Source organism: Sabethes cyaneus, chromosome 2 (genome assembly GCF_943734655.1).
Source record: "Sabethes cyaneus chromosome 2, idSabCyanKW18_F2, whole genome shotgun sequence".
NCBI classification, from domain to species: domain Eukaryota; kingdom Metazoa; phylum Arthropoda; class Insecta; order Diptera; family Culicidae; genus Sabethes; species Sabethes cyaneus.
In genome coordinates, this window is record NC_071354.1 from 225,433,920 (window position 1) to 225,457,165 (window position 23,246).

At 42.6% G+C, this 23,246-nt stretch overlaps 1 protein-coding gene across 3 annotated transcripts in view; it reads left to right on the forward strand.

Moving 5' to 3' along the window:
- Nucleotides 1-23,246, forward strand: part of LOC128738022 (RNA-binding protein Musashi homolog Rbp6) — a 1,503,411-nt gene that overhangs the window by 1,417,293 nt on the left and 62,872 nt on the right. For 2 of the 3 annotated variants that reach the window (XM_053832828.1, XM_053832829.1), the window contains one exon: nucleotides 1,282-1,365. The exons of the other annotated variant lie outside the window; for it this stretch is intronic. In XM_053832828.1, coding sequence (XP_053688803.1) covers nucleotides 1,282-1,365 — 84 coding nt within the window. The remainder of the gene's footprint in view (nucleotides 1-1,281; nucleotides 1,366-23,246) is intronic. 3 annotated transcript variants of the gene reach the window in all.

Below are 23,246 nucleotides of genomic sequence, written 5' to 3' on the forward strand. Positions count from 1 at the left end.
GAGGACTGACTGAAGGTCAGTCCAGGTACTTCAGACGATAAACTTCATAGTAATGATGTCAAATTTTATGATAATGAAGTGCGGCTTGCCAAACGTATCAAGGGCTGTCATTTCTGTGTTGATGATAAGTATTACTCTAAAAAAGTTAGAAGGCAAAGAACTGGAAGCATTGCTCTTTGAAGATCCGAATGAAACGCATCACCCAGCTAGCATTTTCATATGGAAATAAAAGATAAAAATCAGCATTACGTATGTATGTCTGCATGCTGATAAATCGTATGTGATGCGCAAAATTGGCGCTATACGTGATTAGGAATTATTTTAAGCGTTACGATTATGTAAGTATTTATATACGATAATATCCGATTAAGCATGACTCGCCTCGTACTACTACATTATTTTGTACCGAAAATCGTATGTCAGTTATTGTCATTATATACGATAGAAATTCAACTTAAAGCCACTTTATCAAGCTTTAGTTACGATTTCGAATTTGTTAAGAGATATTTACGATAATTTTCATACATTGATATACGAGTTGGTGCTAGCTGGGTAGGAACTTGCTAAATCACTGCAAGTTCATAAATATTTTCTGAACGATTGACATCCAATTTGAATTAAATGAACTTTGACTTTAGAAAAACTAACCGAATTAATTTGTACTCCCAACATATAGCCGGAGGTTGGGGGATCCAAGGCCAGGAGGGATCTCCTTACTCCGCAACTAGTCCGGATTTCAGTTTTAATTGCCAGCTTTTTGATTATAAAGGGAAAAAACCAATAGCGTCAGTTCGTTTCTACACAGATTGTTTGATAATAGGCTCCTGACTAGAGTTATTAATCCTGACAGCAGAGATTAATTTAATAAGTGGCCAACGAAAACAGATTAATGATTTATATTAAACATAGAATACCATAGGCTAGACGAGTAATTAAATATCAGTTATACAGAGAATACAAGATTTATACCAAATCATACTTCTACAGCTAATATTGAAAACTTAACTCATAATTCAAAATATTGTTATAATTACATTCGCTAATTTACCATCAATAAGTGAAATTGTTTGAGAAATTAAAGAAACACATAACTTTGTAAAGTCACATCTAGAATGATTCCTTTTCGCAATCTCTCTAATTATAATTTCCATAATTATACCAGCTACAAAACTTAAATTAAGCTTAAAAATCAACTACTTCATGTAAAACCACTAACGATGACTTTTTTCTCTCTTTCTCTCTCTCTTCCCTCCTCCCTTCGTTCCGAAACTCTCGTTGCAGGTTTTCCCGCCGCCGCATACGCTGCCTACGCAGCCGGCCGTGGCTTCTCCGGCTATCCGAGCTTTGGACTACCATACCCCACAGGTAACCTAAATCTGGCCACACTGCACGCCCACCTGGCGGCGGCGGCCAGCGTCAGTGGTGCCGCAGCAGCCGCCGCTGCCTCCTCCACTACCGGTGGGCACCACCATCATCACACTAACGCCTCGTCCTCGTCGTCCGCTTCCCTGGCGGCAGCAGCCGCCTCCCAACATCATCACCACCCGTCAGCGGCGGCCGCGGCAGCAGCTGCTGCAGCCGCCGCCGCACTACACCACCATCCCCTTCTGTCGACCTGTCATCCCCTACACCACCATCACCACCATCATCATCCGTTCGAACACCTGGGCCTGTTCTCGGCTCACCATGCCCCGGGGGGTCACTCAATGCATTTGTGAACTTGTGAGAAGAAGAAAAAGAAAAAATCCGAACCGAACTCGCCGGAGGGTCCCGTCGAGCAGCAGAACAAATGATACGAACCATCGGTGGCGGCGGCAACCCGGCTCGTTCGGTCGCTGCCGATCGTCACCGCCGTCGGTGGTGAAGACCGTCGTTGCTACTGTGGTGACGGCGGTGGTGGTGATTCTGATTGTTGCTATTGCGCTGCTTTTGCCTGTTGCCAAGATTGTTGTTGTCCTCCTTGATTCGCCGCCCAGCCCACACACACACGGGTTGGGAAAACCGTTCAGCGATTTCAATGAACTACGTGAAAAAAAAGTTGTGCTAATAACAAATTCCTTCCAACAAAAAACAAATGCCATTATTGTTGTATTTCGTGTAGTCGGGATTAAAGTTGTTAGGGAGAAGGGGATTTTCTTTTTTTACGATGGGAGGGCAATAAATTGACAAATTTTTCTGTGAACTTTCACAAACAATTCGACGAATATTTCGAATTTTTTATTGAAATTAAAATTCTAACGAATTAATAAAATTTACTAATTTTCCCAAAAAAAAAAAAACTTTATGCTAAAGCTTTAATAAATTGTTGCCAACTGTGTGTGCACCACCCCCAACGCACCCACCCAACCGAGAGAAGCCTGCAGTTTTCCACTGAACTAGGCCAATTAATGCGTGTAACCGATCGATCGAATGTGATACTGTTTCGTGCGTTCGTTCGTTCGTTCGTGGATTGGTTGCGTTGCTCATTTTGGTTCGGCCCTTGCGTTGGTTGGTAGGGCACACATCCTCGCATCCTACATGTTTATTCAGCACTAAAATGTACACCTTTTCGTACGTACCGGAAAAGAGCATCGGAGCGTCGGATGATTAGCATCTCATTGACTAGGATTAGCACGTACACGTGAGAATGCGTATAATCAGCCAGTTGACAGTTAAATAGAAAGCAGAAGAGGTGGAGCGGTTTTTATTATTCCGGGCCAGCTCTCAGCCAGGAGCAGGACAGGCAATAATGGAATCCAATCTGTTTAGAGAATATCGGTAATAATCTAGCAACGTACATACATACATACACACACACACATACATGCATACATGTGTTAGTCGAAGAATTTAATCCGCCAGTTGACTATTTATCTAATCGTAGACTTGTTCACTGTAAACAATTATTAGCAAAACGGTACGCGTGCTTTGGAAAACGCATCGCATACGAATTTGACACCGTAATCTTAATCTACTTAGCTATTCCAGCCGTGTAGGTGTTTATCGGATTACTTAATCTAGCTGAAAATTGAATAATTATATTATCGTTATCCTTGGCAATCCGGTTTCGTTCGGTAGATTCGTTCGCAACCGCTACCGGTTTATTATCCGAAGTACGCACGTATATATTCATACCTACATGCCGTTTTGCGGGAACGCATTGGTGAATAGACCGCAATTATTATCGTCCAGGGAAAAGCGATCCCACATAACGACCCGTAATTATGTCAACGAAGAAGCAAATAGTTAGTTACTAAGCTCTGTGGTTGAATGTTGGAATGCTCGATGATGGTTTGACGAGTTTAGCCCCCAACTATTCGTTAGAACTAACAAATTATTCACATCTTAGAAACAAATCATGTTGTCGTTCAACGAACGTAAAAAAAAACTTCTGCCATGCACAGCCCACAGCTTCGATTGAACAATCATACTTCCAACAAATTACCGGTTGCAGCCCACTCACTCACCGTCGATGGCAAGCTAACAATTTCGGTCACACCTTAATAGCCCAGTATGCGGACCGACCGCATTATCCAATAATTGTATGTGGCTCGAGAGCGAGCGCCAACGCGCCAACGCCAACGTCAGGATAATAACAACTGGCCGCGATGATCACCGGCAGTATGTGTAGCATCATTACCATCATCATTATCATCACCATCGGGGCAATAATTATTCCCGCCGTTTGCCCTCTTGAATCCGGGAAACCATACCAAGAGGGCTCCGCTCCGGTAACAAACCGCGCGTGGCGGGTTGTGTTTCCAGCAGCAACATCCTAAAACTATCCCGACAGCACACAAACACTCACAAGAACCGGTCCAGCCAGCAGCAGTCTGCACAGCAAACCAACTAACCAACTGGCGGCAGGCTTAGCCAGTTGAGCTGAAAATGAAGATGCAAATATCGTAATTAAAATAGTTCCAATATAATCTTATTACGAAACTTAATAACATTGGCGGGCTGGCGTGGGATGGGCGTCTGACCGGCAATCGGCCATACGAACATGAGTGCGTGCCTGTCGGCTGCCGCAGGAAGCGGACACGGTAGCGAGCAGAGTGAGTGTGTGCGGTAGGAACGGTGATAATAGGATCTAGTAATTATCGCAATCTTGAACCAAGTGGCGCAACCCGCCTCCTCTTCGGTGGCAATCGTACGGCAAACGATTTCCTAAGAGCTTGAAAACTTTATCCTCAATCTGCTCAGTGTAGCTGCTCGATTTCCTTCCGGCGAGCGTCCCCGGCGGCTAGGCCGCTGCCTTCACCACCGCACCGCTACGTGACGGAAGGTTGAGTGAATTTGTAACCGAGTTTCAGCCGAGTAGCGACGGAAGTCCACGCGCGCTGGTTTACGACGGCTCGTTCATTAGAACAGGATTGTTGGTTGGACAATATTACTGCGGATTGTCCCCGTTCGGTCTGAACTGACGATTGATTAGAGATGCGGTAATCCCGGTGTGATCGACCGCAGGTCGGTGGCTATTGTCGAAAATATACGGTTGAGCCGATTATGTCGGTTTGAAATGACCCGTAACTGATACGTACAATCTTCAGTGATGCCCCCTTTTCGGACGGGATTATTCGAGGTAGGAAAAGGTTGCTCCACGGCTCGTTATGGTTTCGCTACCGACGTCGTTCGGTTGGGAGAAATTTGATGTTATTTTATCACATTTCCTACTTAATGTCGGCATTGCAATAAAACCCGATTTAAATTGCTATGCTTGGGTCAGAAGCCGGTGTGGGGAAGCAAAACCAATGTAATCTGGTTAGTGACTTCCAAAGCAACAATTTTAAATGGAACGTAATAATCCGAGTAGCTCCAATCGAAAACTTTTCAACACTTGCTAACTTTCACCGCAATTTGAACACTCTGACGAACGCTGGCTCCGAGCGTAGACTTTTGTAAGCACACTGAGAAAGCTCGTCATTTGCATCCATTGGTTGGAATTCATCCTAAAATTTGGAATACATATTTAATACAAATCAGGTACAAGATTGCAATGATTAAAGATCGCAACTAGGAACAAAATTGTGTAAAAAGACAAACCAAAATTCAATTGCAATTGCAGAAAAGGAGAATAAAATGAATAAACCACGATTCTGTGGAAAAAATACCATCGAAATTTCAAAATATTACCATTTTGTTCAAACCTTGTATAACTGGGGCGATGCCCTGCTTTTCGTTCCCACTGATGATGAGTTTTCAGTTGAAACTTTTATTATTAGTGCAAATGACATTGCCAAAGCTAAAGCTGTTCACGAAACGAAGCAATTCTATTGTCCAGGGCCTGATGAGTCCTATTGTCCAGGTCTGTTGCCACCAGGCCGACCAGGCTTGATTTGCTTTTTTTACTTTATTTTTGCTCTTTTGACTACAGCGTCCCAGTCAAACAAAATTCGAAACAGTGATGCATAGGCCAATTGTAGAGTTGATTATTATCTGCAATATTGTTGAAGAAAGTATAGTTTTATCTTTTATATTTATGGCGCAATGGGGCTGATACCCCGCGGGTAGCTAAAAGAGCACTCTTTTTGCTGCCAATGGCATTGCAGCTCTGTAACGCTCAAATACAAAAGATTAGACTGTACTTTCTTCAATAATATTGTAGATAATAAGTAACTCTACACTTATCCTATAAATCACTTTTTCGAATTCTGTTGGGCTGAGGCGCTGTAGTCAAAAGAGCAAAAAAGAAGTAAAAAGAGCAAATCAACCCTGAAGCCGACCTTCTAATTATTTTAGATAAACTTAACAAATCGGGGGTTTTATCTAGCATCATTTGCTGGCTAAGCTCTTATCTTTGTACACTCGAAATTGCCGTTAAACTCGGTTCTTTTCAGAACGATTTCGGAGTACCTCAGGGGAGTATTTTGTTACCTTTGCTCTTGGAGCAAAGTTATGCTATGCGGAAGATGTAGAAATTCACCTGCCAATTAAGTCCGCCAATGATTGTTCTACACTCCAAAAACTGGTTAATTTGCTTGTCCGACGCTGTTTGTTTCTGTAGTTTGACGTCCATAAGCTGATTTTTCACTACTAATACCATCAAATGTGTTCTTCTTCCACACTTCTTTAAGCCGCACTTACATTGTACTACCCTCACTATATCAGCATATTTGTATATTTGATACATCTCGTGGTTCATGCGTCTTCGCCACACTCCATTTTACATTTTTCCACCAAGTATTGGTCGCAGAATTTTATGATCAAAAACCTCAAGCACTCGTTGGTCTGCTTCCTTTAGCATCCCTGATTCATGTCCGCACAGGGCCACTGCCGCCGGGAGGATTGGTGTGCTGTAGAGTGTCAATTTTGTGCAAATTTGCAAACTACGGGTCTTCAGCTGGCTAGGTAATCCATAGAAACCCCAATTCGTGGCTGCAATTCGTCGTTTCTCTGCCAGCAACCATGTACTTCATTTTGACGGTGTTAATGGTAAATCCCATTCTCACTAGTTCCCGTTTAAAAGACCTAAAGGCCTCTTCCACTGCTCTACGGTTGATTCCGCTAATATCGACGTCATCCGCAAAACGAAAAAGCATATGAGATTTCGTGATGATGGTTCTGTTCCTTTCCACGTTTACTCTTCGTTTCGCACCTTCCAAGGCAATGTTGAATAGCAGGTTAGGAAGTGCAGCCCCTTGCTTCAGCCCATCCAATGTCACGAAAGTGGCTGAGGCCTCACCTGCTATTCCGACGCGTGATTTTAACCGATCTAACGTCGCTCGAATCAGCGTATTTAGTTTCGTCGGAAAACCATGTTCTAGCAGTTATCTGCCACAGCTCATTTCGTTTGACTGAATCGTACGCCGCCTTAAAGTTCACAAACAACTTGCAGGTTCTCCCAGAACTTGCCCAGTAATAGACACAGGGTAAACATCTGATTCGTCGTGGAGCAAACACTCCTCCGGCATTTGTTCCTCCTCCCAGATCCCTACAATCATTGCTTGCTTGCTGTGGATTGCTTCGTAAAGCCGTACGCTTCCCGCTTTTAAAAGTTCAGCCGGTACCGATACCGTCCTTCCCAGCAGTTTTACCATTTTGCAGCTCGCTTAGCCTTCTTAGCCTCTTCCTGTGTTGGTGACTCTACAGCTCGGCCATCACTAACACAATTCTGATCCTGTTTCTGCTGACCTCCGTGTTTATTTCTCCATTCAACAACATCTGGAAGTGCTCCTTTCACCTCAAGGCCAGCACCATTTTGTCAGTAAGCAGGTTGTCAGCGTTATCATTGCACATCATGGGCATGGCATAATGCCTGCTCCTCAACGTTTTGTAGAGACTCCGTGTGTCGTTGCAGGCGAATCTCTCCTCTGTGCCGCACAGTGGGACGGCTTCAAAAAAAGGTGGACATCAACTTTTGCGTAGAAACTACCAAGTTTGCGGCATTTGTGTCTTAATAAAAGTTTCTTGATTTTTGAAGTACTTTACTGTTACACAAAAAAAAATTTGCATTTAGGGGGTGGCTCAATAAATAATCAAATTAACTTTTTTATTTAAAGCCAAAAATAAACAAACCCCAAAGAAAATTGTTCCGAATGTTATTTAAGGAGTTTCTGTCGAAGAAAGAGAACTTCTATTTCTTAAGGAAAAGAAGTTATAGTACTACAAACTAATGTATACCCTTAATATCAGTTTTTCTAATTTTTTTCTGGTTATTCTGACTTCTATGCAGTTTTGATGTTCCACGAAGTTTAACATACTGCAGAAATACACCTTTTTGCTGAAAAAAGTACAGCTCTACCTCGCTTGGTTTTCGAGCTATTCCAATTTTTGTCTAATTTTCAATCAATTTTTAAGGTGCTTTATTTTGAAAAGGCGCAGGTATGCGCAGCCAATCTCAGCCACTTTATGTACTGTAATACAGTGAGTTTCATTTCATATATGACATACATCGATCATAGTAGAACATTTGAGAAAACTGTAAATGAAATTACCAATTTCGCACGATTTTTTTGCTTTGAAATCGAAATGCGCTAGTCAAATGTCAAATGTCAATGTCAAAAACAAAAATGCTCGGATGTGAGTGTCTCAAATAAACACCGCAAGCCTTGCCACGTGATTGTTGATTATTTTTGGCAATATTTTTTCTTGCATATTTTGATTCAGAACAAAGAAATCACACAAAATTGGGAATTTCATTTGCAGTTTTCTAAAATGTTCCACCGTGATCCACCGTGACATACATGTGAAATGAAACACACTACACTTGTGAAGCCACAAATGCAGAAAACTTAGTAGTTTCTAGGCAAAGCTAATGTCCGCCTTATTTTGAAGCGGTCCCACTGTGCGTCGGCGAGCAAATGCTCCTCGTACACCCGGTTTTTTAGACGGTGAGCTCTTTTTTCCACAGCTCTAGTCTCTCTATACCTTTTTCTGTTCTGACGTGTAGCCGCAGTGAGCATGTGACTCCTGGCCTGGTTCTTTTCATCTGTCACTCTCTGGCATTCGGCTTCAAACCGGTTGTTACGCTGTCTTCCATGCGTCATACCTACCACCTCTCTCGCAATTGTGTCAACGGTACCATGGATGTTCTTCCGCACCCCACTTACAGCTTGTAAGCTTACCTTTCTTACTACTATTCTGCGTTTCGTTGATCAAACTTTCTGGCGTATTCCGCCGCCACGCCATCTGCCGTCAATCTCCGGATGTTAAAACGCAGCGTCCTCTCAGTGCAAGCATTCCCCGCGTTCGACAACCCTGCGCGAATCTTTTGGTGACCGAAAAGGCTGTTCATCGATGACATCCGAAAAGTGTCGACCGTCATTCAAGGCCTGATCGATCTGAGAGCTAGAGTCCCCATTGGAATGCCTCCAGGTGTGTTTCCGAATAATCAGACGTGGAAAGTAGGTACTTCATTTTACTCCTCGAGCCTGTACTACTATTATAACTTGCAATGGCAAGAGGTTTTGTTATTGTGCTTTTTTGTTGAGTTCAGTGTGAAGAAAGCAGGTGACATTCTACTTAGATTGGAACCCACGACCACAGACTCGGTAACTTTACGGCTAACGCTGAATGAGGAACTCTTGAAACTATGCTCAATATCTTTCCTGTTTTCAAAAAAGGGAAACAAAAATTATTACCGCGGGATTACGCTGGCTCGAAACAATTTGAGATCCTTATCGGTGACTCGTTGCACAGGTGGAGTTCAGCTCATTTTGTCTACAACATATCGCTGGAGGTGGAGCACAAGTCGACACGATGTTTGCTGACATCAAAGCTGCGCTCGATCGTGTCGATCACACTATACTGTTAACCAAAATAAAGCATCTCGGTGCTTCTGCTGCTTTTGTTCGGTGGTTGAAATCCTTTCTTGAAAACCGCTGTCTTGCTGTGAAACTGGGGACCACTGAGTCTTGCGACTCCTGGAATACCTCAGGAGTTCCTCAGGGCAGCAACGTCGGACCCTTGCTATTTTCGCTGTATTACAACGATGTCTGCATAATACTTTCTCCAGGATGCAGAATCGTGTATCAGCATACAGACCTCAAAATCTACCTTGCAATTCGCTCTGTTGCTGATTGTAGCGAATTACAGAAGCTGATCGATGTTTTATGACTGGTGTATATGCAACCGGCTCACCACGTTACCAAGTGCTCCGTAATCAGTTACAGACGAAAGAAGACTCCAGTCCAATACAGTTATTCCAGCGTCTAGAATATTGAACGCGTAACAGTCATCCAGGCTGTCTTGGTGTTCTATTGGATACCGAACTTCCATTTCAGGACCACTACAGTAGCTTCATTTCCAAAGCAAGCAAAAACCTAGGATTCATAATGAGAGTTGCAAGAGAGTTTCGTGATCCATACTGCCTTAGAGCTTTGTATTACGCACTTATTCGCTCATCATTGGAGACAGCATCGACAGCAGTTGTTTGGAGTTCTTACACTGGCCTTTGAACTGCACGGATCGAATCTATACAAAAAAGGTCAGATACGATATGCACTTCGGGATCTGCTCTGGACAGATCCAGTCGAACTTCCTCCATTCGAACACAATTGTAAGCTGCAGGACACATTGGAAAAGAGAAGGAACGATATGCGTGCCGTATTTGTTGATCAGTTAATATGCTGATCAATTGATGTTCCTTGGATTCTAGCAAAGATCAACATGAACATGCCCTCGAGAACTCTTCGCCCAACTGACTTTCTCAGAATTCCGTTTCATCGGTCATTGTATGGTCAAAATGAACCTGTTACCATTATGTGTGCAGGTTTTAACTCTGTGTACTACTTGTTTGATTTACGTTGAACAGTCGAGTGCAGATAGCCTGAAACTGTGACGAATCATATAAAGCACGAGAGATCGATTTTGACCTCTAGACCAGCATCGATCTGAGAACAGTTTAGGTCAAGGTGCCTCCAGGAGTATTTTTTGACATGCAAAAAAGGTACGCCATACCTTCCAGTCGTCAAATTTCGAATAATCGTACTTATCATTAAAAAAAATTTATCCCTAGTAACACCATTTACGTTTTAGATGTCGTAAAAATTGGACATGTTTCGTGTATCCCACCGCTGTCATCAGATAATGGCCTGAAGACCAGGCGCCAGAAAGTGCCCAAAAGAATGTGAAGCAGTTCTTTGAAAGTCTTTAACTTGAACTTCATTCCACTGAATTTCGTTGGTATATTTCTATTATAGAATCTACTCCTATTGAACTAGTTAATCCCTGGTCAAATGTTCTGTGATTCCTCTCGAAAAGAGTGCCTTCGGATTATTCATTTCAGACTATCGAAACCAGTTCGAAACATCAACTATGCGACCCCGTATCCCACTAACTATCCGTGTTCAGAGGAAGCACAAGAACAAACGTGGTTCGTTCCCGTGAGTTCCGATGCGGAATCAGCCACGTAGCCAGAAGGGGGGGCCCGGGGGCCCAATTTTGATTTTAACTGTTTTATGTGCATATTTTTTCGTTTAGAACCACAATACATTAAATATATTATAATATATTATAGTTATAACCAATAAGATATGCATATAATGTATTAGGAGCCAACATAGGACTCCTGGCCCCCACCTCTGGCTACGTGGCTGTGCGGAATCTTCGAATTTCTAACTTTTCACCAACAGTCGCGAGTGCCGCACACTTGCGCGATCTTTGCCTCAAGTTTGATTGTTCGTTTTAGTTTTCTAAATGGAAGTTAGCAGGAAATTTATAATTTAATATTTAATTCGATAGAAGAAAAACGACAAAATCAATCTTTGTCGTAAGCACCGATAAATTTGATTCGTTGTTAAGCTAAGAAGGACATGGCTAATGGTTAACTAATTGATTCTGGCAGCAATGTTTTTCCTTATATCCATCCGATTGAAGTAATTTTAAAATCACAAACCATCATCGCATCCAATCAAGCAACCAACCAGAGCACATAGCCTAAATAAATTAGTCGTAAGTAAGTCCACTTCTGCAGCAGCATAATAAACAAAGTAACGTTAGCAGTTAGCACAAAACTAGCACAGCACAGTATTTAGCCTTACATAAGTGCGTATAACCATAGGTAAACAAAGGAAAACCTAAACGAAAATAAAAACACAACGAAACACAGATGTAGGTGTCTCCGAATGTAGATAAACAAGTACGAACTCTGCCTTGTGTGAGGAGGTGTATAAACATCAAAACGAAACGCTGCGCCTAACGACTAACGACGACTGGCGACTGACGGACAGTCCATCCCCTAGGATGGACCCAACAGCAAATTTGCGACTCATTTTAATGCGAAAATACTTTACAAATGTTTTTACTCTTGTTTTTACTTTCGCTCTAATTGGGAAAAGTCGTTCCGCCGGTTCTGCTCCCCCCTCCAGGACGCTGCTAGTACTCTGATCTGCTCTGCTCTGATGTGCCACAGAGCGACTTCTTCCATTCCGGAAACGATTTAATGGGGAGAAAATCAATAGTTGCTCGAAAAATTAATGGAATTCGGACGGACCAACTAACCAACCTAGAAGCTAGAACTGCCACACGAGAAAGGAAGCAAGCGAATCAGGGATGCGTAAATAATTTGTGACGATACCCGACATAATTTAAGGTGCTTTCGGTGGTGGTTCCCCGTCCGGTCGGGTTCGACCCGACCGACACGCTGACTACCTACTGGAGGAGGAAGTTTTCCGACCGAATTTCGGGAAGCATATTTTCATTGGGCTTGTTATTTGCCCCCGGTCCGGTTTTCAGGGTTTGTTGCGCTGCTCGGACCGAGAAGACCTCTTCTAAGCCGGAGTTGCGGCATTGTGGGAAAAAACCTCCGAACGGAGCACGACGGTTCTAGTTTCATTTATTTGGGAAAACTGTTTATTGGATGGAATTCGGCAGTTTGGGGAAAGTTTGGTCAACCTTTTGCGACAAATGTTTTGGTGAGTGTGCATCTGCGACAAAATAAAGGAAGAGGGTTGGCGGAAGGGCATGTCTGGCCGTCAGGGTTTAAAGTTGATATCGGAATGCCGGGGATTTTTCCTTCGGTTCAGAGGTAGAGGTACTGTCTGTAGTCGAAATAATAGTTTGATAGTGGCACAAATTTCTGCTTATTTAAATATGTTTCGAAAGCTAAAATATCGATAAAAGATTTCAATTTCATAACTGTAAAAGCTCGTTCCACTTCCATCAGCGTTGTTGCAAAATTCCTTTCCTGCAATATTTGCACCAGAAGCACACTTGAAAACTCAAATATTTGCGCAATTCATAACGCTATTAAAGTACCTACATGGATATGGACGTATTTCGTCGCCTTATTTTAGTGGGAAGTGGAAACGATGAACGAGTCGGTCAACTGTTTACTGTTTACCGGTCCGGTGTGAGAACGATATAGTATAGTGTACCTATCTGATATAAAACAAAAACATAAGCAAAATTAGCTTTCCCAATTGATACGGTACCCCACCGATGTCACCTGGGAAAATCCGGGATGATACGTTAGAAGAAGCGCACACGTTGAGCACGAGTTTATCTAGCAATTTTCGAACGAAAATCCATACTTTGCTAGAGCTAGTAGGTAGATTAATTTCATCTGATGATGAAACCGCCAGCTCTATGGATTTTCACCCACACAAAATTTGATTCAATGCAGTCTGCTGACGAATCAACCACGAGGTGAAGTTTGAGAGCGTCAACATAAATAAGTAATTGGCGTGGGGGAATAACACAGCAGATATCGGCCCCATATTACTCCCTTGCGGTACACTCCAGCAGTTGGTGAATCTTTGCGATTTATGGCTTTTAAATTTTACGTATTGGGTAGGGCCAATAGGGTACGATTGCAATCATTTACTATATGGTGGAAAAGTACTAAACGTGTAATTTATTCCAATAGAATAAAGCAATCTGGTGCAGCAGCAGATTTTTTTTGTATCAACTTGAGCTTCTGTGCCCATAAGCCTAATGTAGCATGAAGCGAACTGTGATGAAATAAACATTGATTTGATGATGCTATTCAAGCTCTGCCAAAAAAGGGGAAAAAGCAAAAGAGTTACGTTAAAGATTCGACCACATGGTTGACATATGACTACGTTATTGAGTAATTAAAATGAAGATATTCTTTGCGCTTTCGTAAAAAATATTAGGAGCTTCGGACAAAATAGAGGACTTTCTTGGGAATCACGCTGTTGGACAACCCCAGCGGGCAGTTTAATCCAAGAGATCTAGTCGCCCTTCCTGTTTTCTTCAACTTTCTCTTCTCTTATATTTTTAATATTCTTAAGTTGAACAGCTTTGAAGATAATTGGGACGATCAATATCATTCATCCTGTTATCATGATTCATCGAAACGCCTCCCGATTATTTAGGTAGCAGCTTACATTTTACAACACGTTTGTGTGGCTTGATGAACTCTGTAAGGTACTCCGGGCTTTTACACTCTTGAGTTCATTGTTTTGCAATAAACGCACGATAAAAAATCAAGCAATGGGAGACAGTGCTCGAAAAAATTGACAACCATGCATGAAGGCGAATATAAAACGCATTCAGCGCATACAGTTTTACCCCTAATAATTTTCTTTTATCTGTCAGCCCATAGACACAGCTACTGAACTGCTGACAATGCTTGTCTTTCTCAATTTTCTCAATTTTTAATTCGTTCATATTTTTGATCTTAAAGCATAGTTTTTTAAACTGCCTGCTTTTTAAAATCATCCAATTAATCAATCAAATTAATTAGAACTTCAGAGCAATGTTTACTTTTATTGTAATTTCGTTTGCCATTGTCGGCAGTTCAAAATCAATGATTGATACACATTTGATTTCATTCGCTAGTGTCGAGAATGTATGAATGTAGAGAACAACACGAGCAGGAACGCGCAGTGATTCGCCCGAACCGTTGGTTTCAAGTTGGCAATGCTGAGTTCATTTCATCTGTACTAAAAACAGCAAATAATGAGCACCCAGCTAACACCAAATCGTACATCAAATGTACAAAAATTATCGTAAATAACTCTTAACAAATTCGGAATCGTAACTAAAGCTAAATAAATTGCGTGCAAGTTGATTTTCAGTGTAGCAATGCGGAGCAAGTCGGGCTTAAGGTGAAACGGTACTGAATTCCAATATGACCGGAACGATGGCACCCAATGGGTCGGACACTTGGTACAGCCGTTTTTATGTTAGGCGACTTAAAACGAGCCGAACTGTGCCGATGCTGTACCGAAAGTGCCGAACTGCAAGATTTGTTAAATTCATTATAATCTGATAGATCTGGCAACCGTGCGAGATGATTTTGACAACTGGCAGTGCTCCCATTTCATATGTAAAATTGAACCGGAGGTGTGCCGCTTGACATCTCTGGAGTGCCGCAGCACAATGTGCTGAGTGTCCGACCCCTTGATGGCTCCCATATCCTCACATTGACGCCATTTTTCCGGCCATGTTGGAATTCAGTACCATTTCACCTTAATCGAATATTATCGTATATAATTACTTATATCGATGAAACACGTATATCATTGCTTAATCGCGTATATCTCCTTCAAAATAGTACGAATAAGCCAGTTTTGCGCATCAAATACGCTTTATAAGCACGCATATATGTACGTAATGCTGATTTTCAAATTGAATATGAGATCTCTAAGCCCAAACCATCTAGACCCGGGATCGTCAAACACAATCCTGCGCACATAACATAATCAGTTTACTTTAAACCTTTATTTAAAAATTCATATCAAATGGAAAAGTTTCTTCTTTAACACATAATGTAGGATTGAAGGTCAAAACTTTTATATTCGCAAAAGCATTGAAAGTATTTTGTTCTGATGACAAGAGGACCACAAAGATATATGTCAAATTTGTCAAATATGACAGTAATTCTCGCTGAAACGGACCCCTCGTTCGCCAAGGGGCCAAAACAAGGTTAAAAAAAAGTTGAATTTTGAGCAAACTTTGAGATCTGTATCATGTGATATTTTATAAATTTGCCATGAAACAACTAACAAATGACCCGGTTCTGTGAAGAAGAAGAACAGGAACAGAAGAATATGGAGTCAGTTTTGGCGGCCATCTTGGGTCTGGTCGCCATATTGAATTTTATCCAAAAATCGCCGTTTTCACCATAAGCTCTCCAACCGATTTTCATTTTAGGACCACCATTGGAAAGCTGCGAAAAAATGCTATAAGAAACATTTATCAAGCTAGTTGTACAATGGCATTAACTAAATAAAACAATTAATTTTCTGTAGCAAGATATTCCATTATATGAGAGTTGTAAACCCCCCTTGTTGCCGGTGCCGGTGGAGTTGTTCAAGAAAACTATTTTCATTTCACTATCTTTCGGCATCCTTACGACGTGCCCGGCCTTTCGTAGCCTATCGACTTTCGCCAGATGTATGGTACATGGAAATCTCTCCACTATTCAGGCACTACTGTAGCTCGTGATCCATACGTCTTCGCCACAGTCCACTTTCAGTTTGTAGTCCGCAGTACCTTCCGCTCGAACACGGCAAGGGCGCGTATGTCCTTCGTGAGGAGCGTCCCGGCTTCAAGTCCATAAAGAACTACCCAAGCAGCAAGGAAGGTTTCATTACGGTTTTGTTATGGTATTTATGACCAAAATTGGTCATGAAAACCGCAATAAGAGTGCAATAAAATTCATATTGTTACTTGGGTACTGGTCTAATAAGGGATTTGTACATCGTCAGTTTCATTTAGCGGTGTATGCTTCTTGATCGTATCGTTTTTTGCGAGAAGCAAAGTAGGCCTGATTTTCTGCTGGATTTCCAGTGATCCCCAATAGACAAACTCATCTACCACTTTTAGTACGTCGCCGTCAACGGTAACCGTCCGTAGGTAATACGCGTTTGTTTCCTCTGACTCTCTGCCTTGTATCTTTTTGGTCTTCGACGCATTTATTATAACCCAAATTCTCCTAGGCTACGCTTTCAGTCTGGTGTAGAAGGCCACCGCCGTCGTAAAGATCCTGGTTATGATATCAAAGTCATCTGCAAAGCCTAGGAGTTGGCTGCTCTTGGTGGAAATCGTGCCTCTCGTTTCTATGCCTGCACGTCGGATTACTCCCCTTAAGAGTGACGTTAAGCACCATGCAGGATAAGCCGTCACCTTGCTTAAACCCGCGCCACGTCTCGAAGGAACACGAGAGTTTTCCCGAGATGCGCACGAAACATATCACCCGATCCATTATAGCTCTGCTCAGTCACATCAGTTTATTCGGAAAACTGTGTTCGTGCATAATCTGTCATAGCTGGTCTTGATGGACTGAATCGTATGCTGCTTTGAAATCAATAAAGATGTGATGCGTGGGCACATTGTACTCTCAACATTTCTGCAAGATCTGTCGAATGGTAAAAATCTGGTCCACAGTTGCACGAGCCCCCATGAAGTCTGCCTGGTAATTCCCTACGAAACTCTGTGCTATCTCGGTGCCAACCGGCGTAACATGTTCTGGAAGAGCATTTTGTAGGCGGCATTCACCAGCGCATGCCGCGTTAGTTGCTGCAATCGAGCCAATCACCCTTTTCGTAGATGAGACAAACCACTCCTTCAATCCCGTAGCTTCTCCTCCTCCCAAATCTAGGGAATAACCCAGTGTAGAACCATTGTTAGCGTTTTTCGACCATGTTTATAGAGCTCTGTGACCGGCTTTGTTGGTCTTCAGCAACTTGATTTCTCGTTTTTTACTTCTTGGAGGCCAGTTACTGGGACTTTATTATCCTCCATGGGCACTCCTGGAATAACGTCTGTTTCGTCTCCTTCTGTAACTTCGCCATTGAGGTGTTCATTGAAGAACTGCATCCACCTGTTGTTTAAGATTAGATTCCCTCCTTCGTTCATACACATGTCCGGCTTCAGTGTATAGTTAGTCTTTACGAGTTTGGTTCATCTTCTCGTAAAACTTGTGCGTGTCAACAGCTCGGAGTTAGTTTTTCTAATTCTTCACGATCTCTGTCTTGCTTTCGGTGCTTTTTACTGCTCAGAATCATGGTCAACTGGTTCCTTACTCGTCGGTATTTGGTCAAGTTCTCCCTGGTTGCATCGCTCAGATAATTTTTCCCAGCAATTTTTTCCTCTCCACCGCTTGATGGCATTCCCCATCAAATCAATAATTTAGTAGGGTTTATTTCTAATTCCCGTCGCAGTAAGTAAAGCCACTCTAATTTTCATCATTTGTTGGATGGATTTAATAAATACTTGCAATAAAAGTTCTTGTGCTGATTTGACTAAAACATACTTACCTTCCGATCCGTGAACTTTGAAATCACTGAATAGCGATTATTAAAGCATATTATTGAAATTACGCAACTGACTTTCTTTCTTAAATTAGTCGTACCAGTTTAAAATCCGTCCATCAAAATTTTTCATCGTCCCAATAAAAAATCACAACAATGTTTACGAAGCTAACGCGCATGTATTTGTGTAGGACGGCATGACAAATGTTATTTTGCAAAATTTCCCTGGCTGTAGAATAACGACAATGCGTTGCGTGAGTTATTTCCATTTATGAATGACGGAAATTAAAACGATTAGTCGACGTTTTCATCTTCGTCGCACGAAAAAAACGTAGAAAATTTGGCTGGTAGCACTTCTTTAATGATAAAAAGCAATTAAATAGATCTCAGCTCACTTTGATTGATCGCGTATGATAGACAACAAACTAAAATATTAGGGAATAACTAGTTTTGCGTTGTGTGTCATAAAAATGCTGATATTTTTAATAATTTGTGTTGGATAGGACGAGAATAGGCAATTACGACGAAGCAGCAACTTACCCTATACTTCGGACTATTCACCTTTACTAGGCGTAAACACAAAGCAATTTGCCAATCGCTCACTATGACCCTTAGGGCCATCTGTTAGTAAATTCCAGTTCCAAATAACTGGTATTTTTAATTGTAGAGGGTGTATTGACAAAGAATTAATTGAAATCAGATACAGGCAAATGGTGTTGACGATTGTCATGCATTCAAGGGTTCATTACATTATTCGTTTGTCGAATATTTCTCTTTCAATAAATTATTTAGGGCATACGTGCTGTGGCATGTTGTGCCGCCTTGTTGAAACCATAGCCTCTACGCGGTTTAGGCACTCAATAAAGTGTATTAACATGGCTCCAATTGTTGAGTACGATGCTGGATGGACTCATATTTTTCACGTGAAATAGATAAATGCCCAATTTGAAGCCGTGCTATTTATACTAAACTTTCATCATCGTTTAAACTAATCGGTTTTTCTGAGTGCAGTTCTTGCGACATACTATGGAAGCCGAAAAGAGCGAAAGCAAAGTGCTTTAGTAAATCTATAAGATAAAAGTTTCACAAGTTTATCTCGAAAGATACTAAATAAAAACGAAAACTCGTATTCTACTAAGACGCTCCAAAAAACTTCACTCGTAAGATAACTTTCCCCCGGAAAAGAGAGTTTTAATAAGAACGTTTCCGATAAGGCCGGTCTCGAGTGATTCCATAATGGCGGTCGAAGCGCCTTATTGAAGTTGTGGAACATCTAGGCCTAGGGAATTGACTTAATCGATTCTAATATGGAATAATTTGTGATACTGGTCATATAGAGGTATGATGTATGATGTGATACAAGACAGTAATAGTAATATGTAATATTCTTATAGACGCTATACCCTGTGATGCCTACTGTACTACTGTATATAGAGATGCAGTCCTACCCAAAGCTTGAACCAGAGAAATATCCAGTTTAAACCCTTCAGTCACCAAAATCGCACCCCAAAAAACAGGCACATGTTTCAAAACCAATTTAGAACGAAGCTGTATGTATCCGCACTTGGTTCCCCCCGTCCCCAAAAAGCAGAAGCAACACCATGGACGGGCAACACCACGACGCGACAGTGCGTTATTACCAATAAAGGGCCAGATTCACTCATCCAGCACATCCAGCAGCACCAGCAATGGTTCCAGTTTGTGGCACAGCGCAGCTGTGCGCCTGGAAATGCTTGGAGGCTTTCCATAAACATTGCCCTTAACAGCAACAGCAGCAGCAGCAATGCTCGCTGTTACTGTCTGTTCGGATCGCGGCACCAATAGCTCGCTAGCTCGCGGCCAAAAGATTCATTTGACACATATGCTGGTGGCTGCCTTAGTCTGGCTAGGCGCCCTAAATGCAGCCACTGGTCCGGGTCCCTGCCTGTGGTAGGCAACAGTAATCGCTGTTGTTGTTGTTGTTGTTGTTGTTGTTTCTATTGTTGTTGTTGTAGTTTAGTAGACAATCATCATCCGTCGGATGGAGTCCGATATCCGGCGTAAGACGAGTCGCCAGCAACACCAGCTAGGCCAGCTAGCTTTGGGGCTTTCCCGCAGTTCGTCCTGTGTAAATCTGCGGGCTCAACCCACATCGTTGAAAGCGCTTTACACGCACGCTTCACAAGTTGTTGACCGATTATTCGCGCCCTGTTGTCGGCCGGGGTTCCATATATCGGTGGCGTTACCGGGTACCGAATGCCCGACGAGCGAATCCCGTCCTAGAGTTTCTTTAAATCCTACTCACGACGCTGCTGAGCCGACCGACCGACCGACCGGGGGACTCACATGTCTGACGATAATAAAATTTTAAACGATGGTGTTTTCAACTCGCCTGCCCACGGGACGACGACGTTGATGGTGAAACCCCTTTGCCGCCGGTACACCGACGACGGACCGGCGTTTTTCGATACATATAAAGACCGCCACCACCAGCAGCACCGCCGCCAACGGAACAGAAGCCTGTCGGAACAATAATTGGTGGTCGTGTTCTCGCCCTTTACAAGCACCAGAGTAGCCCACGCGGCCAGAGGCCAGCCCAGGCGATATGATTTATTGTCTAGATCGTCTCGCTTGAATAGTGACCAACCAGGAAAAAGGGGGCAGCGCTGCTAAGCTATTGACCGGAAGCCATTGCTGTTCCTCCCGTCGTCGACACGCTGTGACCAGCGAGCGCAGGAATGTGGATTTGCATTTTAATTAGACAGACGTGGTTGGCGTGCTTGTTTTCCAGTAGCTCCCATCAAGGCCCGGTCGGTAACTGAATCCGAACCGGTGCCAATGCCGAGCATGTTCTTTTCACTAGCACAGGTACTCCTTCGGTTAAGCTGTTGTAGCCGCTTCCGGGACGACACTCGCGGGGTGTACTTGCCGCGCCACCAACCGGCTGTGTTTGTAAGTGTTCTCCCGAGAGTGTTTGTTTTAATTTCGATCAGATAAACTAATTGAGTAATTACCTTCGGTGCAGGTTGGTTCGCTTCCACCTGGCGCTGGCTGCTGGCCGGGCTGAACGGCAAAATTTGTAGCTACTTGGTGGGAATGAAAAAAAAACGGGGTGAAAATTGTGTTACTGATAGAGTTGTTTTATAGTAGGTACCCCTTGGTAATTTATTCCGTGTGAAATCGTGTTTCTTCGGTCGTTTTTTTTACTTCTGCTTGCTAATACCAAAGCATTCATCGTCAAATCACAACTAGATTTGTTCGCTTTGATCGCACAATCGCCAGTGAAATTTCGGGGGAAAACCATGGTAATGGAATTGTTTGAGCCCAACCAACAAGCAAACGGAAACTCCATTGCAATAGGACGGAAAGCTACCTTCGCTTCAAAGTTGATTTGTTTCCTTTTTTCAGGGGGCAACTTTTTGAAGCTCCGCTCGTTACAAATGTAGCTACTAACTTCACGCTACACCTGTGCTGTGCCGCGTCCTTCCTCCCCTCTGGCTGGATAGGCGAATAAAGAAAAGGATAAACTTCATTTCCATCACAAACGATCAAGTGGTTGTGTAGCGAACCACCGACAAGCCGTTTGCTCTGCAATCTTTCAGCAGAAACGGGAAAAAGTGGAAAACACGAATTTACATACCAAAAGCATAATCTACATATGTTTCCGTTTTAATTTTTTCCTCTGCGCTTATCTCCCGAGCCCGACTGCGGTAGGTACGGGAGCCGGTGTTAGACCTGGCTGGCTCTGATGATGCTGCGCGTGTGCTTGTCGCTTCCGATATCCTCAAACCACCCCGCTCGCTGGCGCTGCTGGCCTGACTCCTAACTTTTTCGGGATGCTCGAGAGCACACAACAGCATACAGACGGCAGACACAGACGCAGAACAGACCAAACATAAAGATATCAAGTATCCTCTTTTTTCCTCTCTTACTTTTCACAACTGGAGCGAATAGAAAGGAAAAAAATCGACCTCAATTCACCTAACAGGGATACGGTTTGAGGAACTCAAACTAATCAAAAGCGTCCTTTAAAGGAATTAAATAATTACTTGAAATATGTTCAATCAGAGTTCAAAACAACTAGACTAGTAAATTAAATCATCTCACGTTGAACCAATTTTGAATGAACATATATTCAACATTCAAGCGAGTTTAAAAATTGGAAACATAGAACTGAACTGATTTTTGTGAAATTTAGTACAGTCTTTAATCTAGAATGGACTCACTTTTTTGGGGCTCAAAATCATACCCTTTCCTTGCTGAGCAAAACAAAAACGCCGTTACGAAGGCTTCAGTCCGACCCCGAGTAGTGGCTGGCTGGGCTGTGCTGTGCTGAGGGCTAAATCCACTTTCATTTCAGACAGCACAGCATCCAAAACAGCTAGGTAACCGAAAGGACACGATGGGGAACACGGGCGGGCGAGTTGGTCGGCAGGATGTTTTGTGTATGCGACGAGAGTATCTCGTCATCGTCGTCGTCGTCGTCCTCGTTGGTTGCTTGTTGGCGAATAAAAAGATTTTAGCGCCGCCGAATACAGCAGCAGCAACAGCAGCAGAAGCACAGTAACGGTACAACATTACCTACCGAATTGAATGCGCGCCGTCGGGCAAACTGCATGGCGGCAGTGCAGTGCAGTGTGGTAGCAAGCAAGTAAATGCATTCTATTTGTGCGGCCGTTTGTAGCAGCTAGCGAAAATATTTCTCCCAGTTGGCTTTCACTGGATGGTAGGGTAAGGATCGGCAACAACAACAAAAAACGTTAAGATGAGCACAGCGGGAAAACGATGCGGTACTTGAATTGTTAAGAACATCTCCGGTGGTAGAAGATTTTTATCTTAAATTGATTAACATCTTTTAGTCCAGGAATAGCTTCTCAATTTTACATTGAAAACGTTCGATGTTTTATTGTATTTCTGTTTGTGGATTTATATGAAGAACGCCAAATGTTCAGATATTTTCCAGATTTTATACTAAAAATCAAAACAAACTCGAACTACTTTCTGTAAGAGAACTCCCTAGTCGAGCCTACGGCGACTGCTAGATATATGTTATCCTTACTCGCACTGGTTCGTTTGGACACCTTCCAGTAGTAATCAATAGGATTGCATAAACCGTGTAACCATCGCAGCAGACTGGCTGATTAGCACATATTAACATGATTCTTGCTACATTTACAGCCTGTGTAGCACTCTTTGAAACGACCAATCTCAAAGTCCAGCAGGTCCCTGGCATTTAGACGAGGATCACTGCTCTCTAGTACGTAGCCTAGCCAGAGCCATGCTCAGCTTGTTTGTTTTGGAAGAACACCGCCATGAATTGAACCGACCCATCCATATATGGCATGACTCGTTGTTAGGTTGGCTCCAATGAGGTGGCCTCATTTTGCTTGCGTCTTTTACTACCGTCTTTTGCTTTTATTTTAGCAACAGTAGAGAGTTTCATGTTCTCAAAAACACTTGGAAACTTGCAAAGTTAAAACTTATATAAAATTAACTCGACCTAACATGGGTTAAAAAGTATTACTTTTTCGAGGTATCTTTGACAAGCAGACCTCGGGAGCATCTATGGAAAACCCCTTTTTCGACGTTTCTTCGAAACTACTAAACTGAAGGATACAAATCTCT